The sequence below is a fragment of the Ochotona princeps genome, chromosome 21 (genome assembly GCF_030435755.1).
Source record: "Ochotona princeps isolate mOchPri1 chromosome 21, mOchPri1.hap1, whole genome shotgun sequence".
Classification (NCBI taxonomy): Eukaryota; Metazoa; Chordata; class Mammalia; order Lagomorpha; family Ochotonidae; genus Ochotona; species Ochotona princeps.
The window spans coordinates 25,749,993-25,761,832 of record NC_080852.1 but is presented as its reverse complement, the minus strand read 5'-3'; the positions used below and the strand labels follow the sequence as shown (position 1 = coordinate 25,761,832).

General features: G+C 55.1%; 1 protein-coding gene across 6 annotated transcripts in view; it reads left to right on the top strand.

Annotated features, from left to right (window-relative positions):
• Nucleotides 1–1,286: 1,286 nt before the first annotated feature.
• HEMK1 (HemK methyltransferase family member 1) overlaps nt 1,287–11,840 on the top strand; it is a 31,174-nt gene continuing 20,620 nt past the window's right edge. The window contains exons 1-10 of one of the 6 annotated variants that reach the window (XM_036497514.2): nt 1,287–1,522; nt 1,803–1,894; nt 2,148–2,241; nt 6,317–6,451; nt 6,772–6,836; nt 7,114–7,163; nt 8,068–8,176; nt 8,971–9,066; nt 9,205–9,315; nt 9,452–9,917. In XM_036497514.2, coding sequence (XP_036353407.2) covers nt 1,292–1,522; nt 1,803–1,894; nt 2,148–2,241; nt 6,317–6,451; nt 6,772–6,836; nt 7,114–7,163; nt 8,068–8,176; nt 8,971–9,066; nt 9,205–9,315; nt 9,452–9,488 — 1,020 coding nt within the window. In that variant the 5' untranslated portion in view covers nt 1,287–1,291 and the 3' untranslated portion in view covers nt 9,489–9,917. Of the gene's footprint in view, nt 1,523–1,802; nt 1,895–2,147; nt 2,242–6,316; nt 6,452–6,771; nt 6,837–7,113; nt 7,164–8,067; nt 8,177–8,970; nt 9,067–9,201; nt 9,316–9,451; nt 9,921–11,840 lie in introns of those variants that run through there. The other 5 variants (XM_004581504.4, XM_058678407.1, XM_058678406.1 and 2 more) reach the window with 5 other exon arrangements.

Here is an 11,840-nt window from a genome sequence, read left to right as displayed (position 1 = left end):
CACCGCTCTCCGGCTTGTGCGCCTGCGGGGTGTGGTGGGAGTGGAGTCCACCGCCTGCCTGTTCTGCGTTGGGAACCTCCGTGGTGGAACTCAGCAGCAGCACTAGGAACCCTGGAGCGGGGCAAACGGCGTCCACCCGAGCCGTTTCTCGGTTGCGCCGGTCCGGAAGCGGGGTTTCTGAGGAGGGTGTGGGTTATGCACGTCTGAGAGCTTGTCTCCGGGCGGCCGGGCGGGTTGGGACAATTCCTCTGTGATTTACGTTAGCGTGGGGGATTGGGGTAAAGGGGCTCCTGTGTAAACCCCTGGAGGCCTGACCGACCCCGTTCCTCACAGAATAGACGGGAAACGCTCGGAGAAAGGGGCGAGCTCACCTCCGTCTTCAGCGGCGCCGCATGCCCTGAGGAGACCGCCCGTGGCTGCGGGTCCTGATTCCTCTTGGGGGGAGGGAGTACCGCGCCTCTGGAGTCAGGTGCTGCCCTGGATTCCTGTCCTGCCTAGGGAACATTTCTAGCGGATTGTGCACGGGCGAGACGCTTCCCCTCTTGGAGCCTGTGGCTTCTGAGGAGGTGGCCTGTGGCTGGTTTGGACCTTAGTCCCTCCGGAAGAAAAGGGACCACCGGGTTTCACCTTCAGTTAAACTTGTGACCCTTAGATGATAACATTGTTCATTTGTGTAGCTGACTGTGAATGCTGATGCTATGTTAAATGAAAGGGAAAATTCCAACACACAGTGGCAGTTCATGCACTTGTGAGGGCCAAAAGTTACCTAGACATGAGTCTCCCGTCTTTTGTAGTTAGTAATAGCCTCTGAGTCCCTCTGTGTGATGTGCTGTGTGATTATCCTGGGCTACGTAAAGGACTTAGCCAAGGTCAAGGTCAAATGCAGAGCTGTCCTACCTCCAAACCCATGCCATGACCTGCCAGCAGCTTGTTTATTAGCAGAGATTGAACTACAGGTTCAGTCCTCCTCAGTTAAAAACTTGGAGAAAACCTAACTGGCTAAGATCAGAAGAATTTAGTGCTTGGGTGAGGGTCTGAAAGGGCCTTCCTTAAAGGGGTCAAGAGGTGGCAGAAGCAAGCGTGGGATCCAGCTGCTCTGCTAGTTTTCCCCTTCCCCCCTCCAGGTGGCAGCCACATCTGAGGAACAGAGCCGTTGTGGGGGAACCGGAGACCTCTGTGTCTCTGCCCAGCTGGGGCCAGGGACCACCACTTTCACTACCTATGTCAGCAGCTGAGACCACCAAGGGCCTTTGAGAACCCCGGGGACACTCAGGAAAGCATTCCCTGCGACATGAAGCTTTGGGGCCGAGTGCTGAGGCCGCTGCTGTCCTGCCCAGAAAGGATCAGGGGTGCGCAGGGCTCGACTTCATCCAGCTCAGGGCAGTCCCATGTACCGTTGGCTGGGCTATGGAGTGCCACAGGGCTGGTCAGCCACTGGACAGAGGTCTTTAAGAAGAGAGGCATCCCTGAAGCCCGGGAATCCAGCGAGTACATCGTGGCTCATGTCCTTGGAGCCAAAACAGTTAAGTGTTATGTTGTTAGGAGGATGGAAGAGGGAGGACTTTGGGGGAAGAGGCATTTGGCTTTCTTACTCACCATGTGCTTAGACTGGAGGGAGTTTTCTGAATGAATATCTTAGGCAAATAACTGTCCATCCAGCCAACAAGCACTGTGTGTACATCAGGCCCTAGGGGTTCAGGAATGATCCCCTAGTGTGGAGTTTGAAGTATTGTCCACATATAAAACCTGGGTTAGGGCCTCAGGACCAGGAGGCCAGCAGCTCATATGCTCTGTGGGGACAGTTTCAGAGCCTGAAGCCAGTGCTTAGGACCCAGCCTCTGACCCCTTGGCAACTTCGGCGTGTCCAGGAGCTGTGTAGCCACCGACTGCAAAGGTGAGCACCCGTGAGTCAGACCTGAGGGCCCTGCATGGAGATCAGAAGTCCAACTTTATTACCACTGCGTCCAAGGGCTCTGGAAGTATTGGGGTAAGGCAGTGGCGAGAGGGAGGCCAAACTTTGGCAGGAATCTCAAGGTATTTGGGGATGTGATCTTGCCACCTGTAAGCACAATTGGTACCCTGAACCTGGCATGGTCCTGTTGGTCCTGGCTCCAGCTCTGATGACAACCTGGTTTTCCCCTCTGCAGGATGCCCGTGCAGTACATCCTTGGCGAGTGGGATTTTCGAGGACTCAGTCTGAAGATGATGCCCCCGGTGTTCATTCCTCGTCCGGAGACAGAGGTAGGTAAGCCACACTGCCAGGGCCAGGTGGGTACCAAAGTATTGCTCAAGAATTCTGTCTTGCTGTAGACTTCCTCCAGGGGGCGCTGGGACCACATGACTGCAATTCTAGCAGGCAGGGTTGTTGAGACCAAGAAGAAAAGATTCTTGTTGGACCCATTGGTTGTCCCTGTGTCCCAAGTTGTGGTTCCAGCTTCTAGGACTGGCTCCAGCCCGTAGACGGGTTGTGTCTGCTCAGTGCTTAGCTTATCCTTACCGTTTCGCTAGGAGCTATCTTGGGAGGCATGAGGAAATGAAGAAGCTGTCTCTGAGCTGTGTGCCATTGGGCACATCACAGCCCCTCTGGATCCAGACGATTGAGAGGGTTGGGCTCCAGACCAATGATTCTGCGACTTGGTCCTCTCAGGCCTACAATCTGGTCAGGTCATTGCCTGTGTCAGGTTCTAAATGGATGGAATTGAGGATGCTGTCCCTTGATGTGACACCCTAATCTTGGAAGGAGATGCGTTCTGTGGCTCTTCTCACACTTCTTCCTGACCTTACAGATGGCAGAGCTGGGAGCCAGGGAGAGTAGCAGAGCCTGGTGGGCAGGCCAGAGGCTACTGTGTTATAAGACAGGATGTTTCTGGAAAAAAGATAGCTAGGCCTGCAGAGTGTTCCTGTGAGGGCTCAGGCCCACCTCCTGGTGTCAGCCTGAGTCCCCTAGCCAGTAAGCTGATTGCAATCCTGCATGGCGTGCCTTTGGGAGGCTGTATTTTCCTTACTGTCCCAGCAGTCAGGGCAGGCACAGGAGGTCTTGCTGAAGTCACAGGGCTTTCCAGGGGAACATGAGGGCAGTCCTTGGCCTTCCTGCCTCCTTGTGTGAAGCTGTGCCATTGAAGGTTGGTGTGATCTGGGATGAAGTGCAGACCTACGGCAGGATGTGGCTTGCCACCTGCAGTCTTTTTGGTAGCCACCCTGTGACTCCCCCAAACACATTACCTCTAGGCAGGAAGGTGCTTGTCATTCCCTGAGACTGCCAAGGGTCAAGACATGGGAAGGCAGCTGTTGTGACGACTTATGAGTCCCCTCAGAGCTGGCACCAGCCATTTGTTCTGGGCTTCCGGGTGTTGAGTGTGGGTTTCCTGTTCCCATGTGGCCTCCCATTTGTTGTGTGGGTCTGGGCTGGGGGAGCAGCTTTGCTGCGAGGGGTGGGTGGAAGGGGGAGGGGATGTGTGGTTTAGAGGCCAGGTTCTCAACTAACTGTACAGACATTTCTGAGAACTTGCCAGGTTTGCCCGTGTGAAGCCACATGGGGAGGGGGCGCCTTACCAAGAATTCAAGAGGACGTGGCCTGTGGCAAGAAGTGGGGAGCTCGGGTGCAGAGCTGAGGGTGGGGCTTGTGTTGCTGCGATCTCTCCACCCACTGCAGGTGGTTTCTGAGGATGGGTGCAGAAGTTACAGGTGGCACGTGCCTTGGAGAGTGGGGCTTTCCCTGGGGGGTGAGAATGCAGCTCAGTCTCCGAACTGCCACTGTGTGTAGCAGGAAACCCAAAGCTGAGGTACAAGCCATTCTGGGCCCAGCCTGGTGTGGGGAGGCTGTCAGAGTATGAGGGTGGGGAGAACCAGTGCTCTGTCTGTTGATTGGTTTGGGGGAGACAACATCACCTTCCTGGTGCTACCCCAACAAGATGCAATCCTCATTGGGCTGGTCCTGGCCCCTAGGTCCTGCTGAGGCTTAGGCCAACCTCTTGAGGGGTACAGAGTCCAGGGTGCTCCCCACCTTCTTGCACATCCCTGACTCTCCACCCCAGTGTGGTCTTGGATTCTGCCCGTGTTTAACAGGAGATACCCAGGACTTGTGACTAGCTTAGCTTGTAGCCATGCCCAAAAGGCTCACCTGCAGGCTGGGGGTGGGGTGCTTCACTCCAATCAAGATGAACCTCCTGTGGCGTGGAGTGAGAGGTCACTGGTGAGGGAGGTGGTCTTCCAGCCTCACACCTAGCTGAGGTGAGTAGTGTCTGAGGCCAGGGGCATATTTGTGAAGTGGCTGACCAGTGTGGCTGGCAGAGGGGTCATCTCCAGCCAGAAAAGGTCTATCTGTGGCCAGAAAACCAAGAAACACTCACACCTTGACAAAGTTGGGTCACCCTGTCAGACGCTGGGCATGTGACCTCAACACCGAGACCGCAGGCTCTCAGCCACAGCCTGGACTGCTCACCCCGTGCTGGTCCCAGCACTCAAAGCCTGGCTTGCTATGAGCCCTGGGGGTCCCTAGTGGTACCTGCACAGCAAGTGCCTGTAGGCCATTTCTGCCTGTGTCGGGCTGGCTGTAGCTTCCTTGGTAAGGAACACCCAGAAACCGCAACAGGAAGCATTGGACCTGTTGGCCAAGTTCTGCCTGGCTTGAACTTGCTACCCTTAGGGTGGCTGAACTTTGCCACTGGAGTTGGAAGGGCCCAGGAGAATGACCTGTCTTTTGGGCCTTAGCACAAGAAACTGAATGGAGAATGGGCCTGAGTCACCTGGAGCCCTGTGCAGCATTGGGCCTGGCTGGTGGCTTTGATGCCTTATGTGGGCCTGGCACCCTGAGACTCAGAGGATGGCTTCTTGGTGCCACAGAACTTGTGAAAAGTAATCAAGAGGCCCCTCTGTGGGACAAGTCCCGCCTATGTGGGTTGCATGTGATGGCCGACCCCAACCTTCCTTCCACTGTGGACAAAACTCCTCCTAGACCTTGGACTCCAGGGCTTGGGGAGAGCAGTGGCAGGGCAGGCCTGAAGGGGAGTAGAGGAGGGCTTTCTGAAGAAGGTGGGCCTCTTCAGAAGGGGAACCCCCCACTTGCTCCCTATTTGCTCCATTCCCTGAGCCAGTCCTGCCCAGAAGGTGGGACCCCAGGAGTCCTGAGCCTCTAATAGCACTCTTTCTGCCCATGTCCAAAGGGATGGCTTAAGAAAGGGGCCACACTGCCCCTTTCCCTGCTCCACACCTGGCTCTGTGGGTCCCCTCTCCACTGCTGGTTAGAAGCAGCAGTGCCTTGGGCCCGGCGGCGTGGCCTGGCGGCTAAAGTCCTCGCCTTGAAATCCCCGGGATCCCATATGGGCGCCGGTTCTAATCCCGGCAGCTCCACTTCCCATCCAGCTCCCTGCTTGTGGCCTGGGAAAGCAGGAGAGGACGGCCCAATGCATTGGGACCCTGCACCCGTGTGGGAGACCTGGAAGAGGTTCCAGGTTCCTGGCTTCGGATCAGCGTGCATCGGCCCGTTGCGGCTCACTTGGGGAGTGAGTCATCGGACGGAAGATCTTCCTCTCTGTCTCTCCTCCTCTGTGTATATCTGGCTGTAATAAAATGAATAAATCTTTAAAAAAAAAAAAGAAACAGCAGTGCCCACCCTCCACCATTCCCCTTTCTGGCTCCCACACACAGAAACTGCCCCCAGCAAATGGACAGGTGAACCTTAAGACTGTGTTGTTTCGTAGTGAGAATATCTGAAAGTGTCTTCCTGCCACCAGCTAAACAGTGCAGTCAGGTACTTCCCACTCCATCTATGGCGTTTACCCTATGCTGTGTGTGTGTCACAGCCCACCCTGTCTCTTCCTTCAGTCCAGGAGCATCCTTTGGTACTCCCTAGCTCAGCCCTGTGAGGAAGCTGGGGCCCCACCAGCCCCTGAGTCTTGACCACTGTATCACAGACCAGGCTCCATGGGAGCTGTAACTCTTGGGCTTCAGTTTCCTCCTAGGAAAGTCAATTGATGGGAACAGGACCAGGAACAGAGGGAGGTATGGTCAGGTACTCCATCCAGAGTGGTTCCTAGCATTTCTGTGAGTACAGAGAAGGATGTCTGTAAGGCCTTCATTTATTGAGCATCTAGCTTGCAACAGGTGTGGAGTTAGTACCTCACAAGTGTGCCTCTGTTCAGTCTTCACGAACTGGGTTATCTGCAACTGTGCTTCGGATTACAGATGGAGAAACCGAGGCATGGAGTGGCAAGGGAACCTGCCCCTGGCTCCAGCTGATATGAAGGCAAGCCTGACTTTGGCCTCCCCCTTTCTACACCTGCACAAGGGCTAACTCTGATCTGTATCTCTGTCATAGGAACTGGTTGAGTGGGTACTGGAGGAGGTACCCCAGAGTCCATGTGTGACAAGAGCCCAGGGTGGCCCCCTCATTCTGGAAGTGGGCTGTGGATCCGGAGCCATTGCTCTCAGCCTACTGAGCCTGCTGCCAGAGGTAAGCCCTGCCACATCCCGTTACTCCTCCCTGGCCAGACTGGATTGACACTCTCCTTTTCTTGGCTTTCATCCCGCTTGTTCACTGGAAACATTTGAGGGGAATGACCAGAGGATGGAGGATAGGGCTGTGCCAGTTCTTCATGGTCACAGTCTCCCCTCCACTTCCCATCTGTCTGGCTCAACCTTGGTTGTAGAGAGGAAGAGGCTGTTGGCTGTCTCCTTCCTCTGCAGTGGTTGGGGGTGTGTGAGGAGGATCCCCAGGACTGCTGCTTTGGGACACTCAGCCTCCCATGCACCCTTCATTTCTTCTTGGGGCAGAGCCAAGTCATTGCTGTGGATCAGGGGGAGGCTGCCATCCGTCTGACCCACAAGAATGCTCAGAGGTAGGTGGGCTTGGTGGGGGAGCCAGGGCAGAAGACTTGGACTGTAAGGCCTCAACTTGATCCTTATTCAAGTATCAAGTCCACTAGTGTCTGCTTTCATTCCTAAGTGGGGAGGAAATGGGGGTGGCCTGGCAACTGTCCCATAGGGTTATGAATGAGTGATGGGCATGGTGTCTTGCACGTCTGAGACTGGTTCATTGTCCCTCCAACCCCTGGTCCCTGTAGGCAAGGACAGGCATCTGCCCCCCGTGCTTATTCCTCCCCCTCATCTCTGCAGGCTTCAGTTGCAGGACAGGATTCGGATCGTCCGCCTTGATGTGACCTTAGGTATCTTCCCTCCACCCCACCTCCTATTGTCCCTAGAATAGAGTTCCTCCATGCTGGTGGGGACCATGCTGGGAATGGGGAGAGAGCCTTTCACCTGCCCCTCTTCTGCTGACACACATAGCATCTGAGAATAGCCCTTGCTGAGCATGGACAAGTGACTGTTGTCTCCTTGGCTGACAACAAATCCCCCATCACCAGTGTATCTCACATGTGTTTGCTTGTTGTCAAGGGATGAGCAGAGGCTCAATAGAAAGCCTTTGGGACCAAAATCCTTGAGTGCCCCCTGCACCCACCTGGCCCAGGAAGGCATGATCCAGATGCAGCCCCTCAGCCTCAGCCTGGGCAGGGTCCTCAGGATTCCAGCTCCGGCTCTGGCTCCATCCCATTACCCGTGAGGTCATTGAACTTCATGTGCCCACTCCAGGGAGTTTGATAGACCTGGTGTGGCATCTGGTCCAGGTAGAGCTGTTAAATGGCCATCAGGATGGACTCATGGAGGCCAGGCCTACTCTCTGTGTCCTCTCAGATGAGGCTGGCTCTAGGGCAAAGTATGATAAGGCCAGGGGGAAGTGGAGGAAAGAAGCTTTTGTCAGGTAATCAGAGAGGACTTCCTGGAGGTGGCATGTGAACCTAGTATTGCTGAAGAATGAGGTTTTTGATAGGAAGAAGAGAGGGCAAGGTTATTCTAGGTGCAGGATTTCCCTGTTCCATCATGTGCAGTTGTGGCTAAGCTTCTGGTTAAGGGACTCTGGGCATTGATCTCCTAGCAAGTCTCATGAGGTCAGAGACAGGCCCAAGGGGTGGCTTGCATGGAGGGAGTGCCCAAGGGGGTAGCCAGTGGAGCTGACATAGTCTCCTTCCTAGTGGACCAGCTTGTGCTCTGTGTCTGCTTCTTTGACCACAGAGGGGAGCTGGACACACCTTCTACCCTGGGGCCCTGTGGACCTCATCGTCAGCAACCCTCCCTACATCTTCCACCAGGACATGGAACAGCTGGCCCCAGAGATTCGCAGGTGCTTGGGAGTGGGATGGGGGGCAGGCCTGAGAAGGCCTGACAGGATTGGTCTGTCCAGCAGGCCCACCTGGTCTGGAGGACTCGGAGTACAAAGGGGCAGGAATGGCAAGAGGCAGCAGTGTTGAGAGGATACCTGATGGAGGTCACAGTCATGCCTGGGCTCAGCTGCTGCCTCCCGAGTCAACTCCTAGGCAGCCGCTTTGCCTCACTGAGCCTCTGCAGGAAAGCAGTGGTGCTAGGTGGGGCGCTGGGGAGGGCTTTGGTGGTTCTATAGCTGCTGCTGCAGTACAGACTTGTAGATGGGTGCATCGTTTTACATAAGGCTGAGGTCCAGAGAAGGGAAGGGCCTGCTTCAGGCTGCAGGGGAGCTTCCCCACAAAGTTGAAATTAAAACTGCTCCAGCCAAGTATTTGGTCATCATGTTCTCACACAGGGGCTGAGAACCAGGGTTAGCCAGGGGGGCCCCAGACAGGGCAGCAGCAGTGCGGGTCTGGGTGTGTGCTCTACTTTCTGAGTTCTCAGGGGAGTAGTCAGGACCAGTTCCAGACCTTCCCAGACCAAGAGCCGAAGCAGCCCTGGGCTATCAGTCAGCGAGAGTCAGCAAGCATACTTGGCCCTGCCTGACAGGGTGCTGCCTGCAGGAGTAGGTGGGCAGGAGTGATCATCCTTTTTGGGCTGTCTTCATCCTGGTCTTTGGGCTTTCATCTCTGTAAAGTACAAGTTCTGTGGAGTCCTTCTGGTGGAACCCTCAGATACCCCACACAGGCTCTCATCTCCTATTGTTCTGTGTAGCTATGAAGATGTGGCAGCCCTAGACGGTGGGGAGGAGGGTATGGATGTCATCACGCATATCCTGTCTCTGGCACCCTGGCTCCTGAAGGACTCTGGGTATGGATGGGGCAAACCTCCCATTGTGTGCCAGGCACACCCCTGGCACTCACTCTGTCCTGCTCCTTCTGGCAAACCCAAAAGTGCAGGTCCCAGGCCTGCCCAGTTGAGCTGCACCATTTCTCTCCCACATAGAAGCATCTTCTTGGAAGTGGATCCAAGGCATCCAGAGCTTGTCAGCAGCTGGCTTCAGAGCCGGCCTGGCCTGCCCCTCAGTCTCATGGCTGTGCGCAAGGACTTCTGTGGGAGGTGAGGCTCTGCTATCCCTCTGCCCCCATGCCCCTCCAGGCTGTCCACTGCTCTAGCAAAGAGGAGTGTGCTGCCTTGCTCCTTGATATGTCTTGGTGCTCAGGCAGTAGCCAGCTCTTTATCTTTGTCTTCCCAGGTCCCGGTTCCTGCATATCCGGAGATCTGGGCCATAGCGTGGCTGCCCTGCGATGCCTGGTCACGGCCCCAGCCTGCCCCAGTGCCTTGCTGGCTCAGGGAGGATAGTCACTTGCTAGGATTCAGAGTATTTGGGACATTTCTCATGGTTCTGGGAGTCCCATGCTCAACATTGCTGGGAGGCCTGGGATAGAAACAAGGTTGGGATGTTCTTGCTGGGACAGCTAAGAGCAGGCACAGCTCCTGTTTAGCTTGGGAGCTCAGTAGACCTGGCCTCCTGGTCTGGCTTCCTGTATGTTAGTGTGTCTGAATGCAGATTCTTAGCATCTGTTCATGGATTTGCTGTGGGGGAATTGAGCAATATGGCCAGTAAAGTATAGAGAAACTGACAAATGGTGATCCAGTCTCTGGTATTGATTGTGGTTCCCTGCCCCTTGTACCCAGGTAGTGCTGGGAGTGAGAGCTTTCTTCTGCCCAGCAAGGTGGCTGTGCATACCCTGCCTGGTGAAGAGGGTAGGGGTACAGCATGGAAAAAGGCACAGGAAAACTCACTCTGGGCCTAGGAACATGACAAGCCTGGCACTGGCAGCCCACTTCCACAGGCTGACTTCATCCCCCCACAGTAGGTGCCTTCCCCTGCTTCGTCCCACCGGGCGTATTAGTAGCTAGAATCTGGATGTGAAACACACACAGACCCAGGATCTCTGACTGGGAATTTGGGTGTCTCAACGGCTGTGTCAAGCATCTGTCCCTGTTCACTTTATAATCTTGCAGCTTTAGTTCCAACATCCCTTCCCAAGTTAACTTTGAGGCTTCAGATTGCCTACCTGCCCCTGGCTGAGGTTAGGGGTAGTGAGAAGCCAAGATAGCATCTAAAACTGGCACCCCAGCTCTGGTCTGTGCAGACTGCTGGCCACCCAAAGGTCCAGCCTTCTTGGCCACCCAAATGTGCAGCCTTCTGGCCACCCAGAGGTCCATCCTTCTGACAGGAAACTTCTGGGTTGGTGGGTATGGGAGTGAGCTTAGGGTCCTGTGGAGTGTGGCTGACCAGATTTTTTCTGTCACACATTGCCCCTATTCTGGCACTTTTGAGACTGACCCAGGGTGCTGCTGCCAGAGGCAGTGTGGTCCCACGGGCACCATCCTCTGTGGGAGCCAGGAGAGCTGAGTCCCGGAGTTGTGTCTTGCAGTGAGACCTAAGGCAGCTCCTTTCCCTGTAAGAAGCTAGCTCATTTAAGTCCAAGGCCAACACAAAGTCACAGCCTCGTTTTGCTCCCAGTTACCCGAGTAGCTCCTATGTGTGTGTTGGTATCTCAAGACAGTTGTGCTGAGCTCATAGCAGTCTACCACCTCTTTGTCCAGTGGCCTGAACAACATTTCAGCCCTTGATGGTTTCAGTCTCCTGACCTCAGGCCCATTGCTGAAGAAGGGCCTCATGAACATGTGGGTGTGATACCCTAGAGTGCAGTGATGGAGAGTGACAGCGTGGGGCAGCTGAGGTCACTGGAGCAGGAGCCACCTCTAGGAAGTTTCTTTCTCAGCAAATGTGGGCCTCCCCTCCCCTGGGAAAATGGTCTTAGCCAACTGGACTGGCAGGGTGAAACCTTCAAGACCATAGCTGCAGACTTGATTGGGCCCCAGCCTGGACCATCACTGTTCCCAGTTCTTGCCTCAAACCCTTGCCTGGCCCCACCATGACCTGCGCAGTCCCGGTATTGCTCTGTTCTGGTCTGAGGAAGAATGATGGAGGAGGAGAGGACTCTGGAGCCTTTAGTGCCCTGAGTAGGCTGCTGTCAGAACACAGGGCCCCACTTCTGGGAGGCCTGAGGGCTCCTGGCCCGAGCTGGGGAACCCACTAACCCCTCTAGACCTGCAGGTCTTTCTCCATTCCCCCTTGGCTGCTGCTCTCTACTGCCTGGACATTAGCCTCTGGACAGTAACCTCCATTCCTTGCACACACCTTGCTTTGGCCCAGGCAGTGCATCAATTAGGATGCCCTTGTCACTGTGTGAGTCATTCCCTCCTTCGATTTCCAGCACAAATGCTGCCTCCTTTTAAACACCTGCCTTGAGTCTGTGTTCTGGCCTGACACTACCCCACATCTTTTCCAGCTCTGATGATGTTGTGTCCCATGCATTTGCAAATTTGCCCTTCTAATTCATCTCTCTGGAGACCCTGTGAGTTCGGCATACTCTGTACCAATATGCTGGCAGTATATGCATTCTCTAGAACAGGGCTGGAACTTCTTGCGCAGTCCACATCTGAATGACAGTGGCTCTCATGCACTTTGGTCACCAGGGAGAGGAAGCTTTGAAGACCTGGCCTCCTGCCTGAGCTAAGCAGCTGTTTGAGCTGAGCCATGGCCACTTTGAGGGCTCAAGCTCACTTGA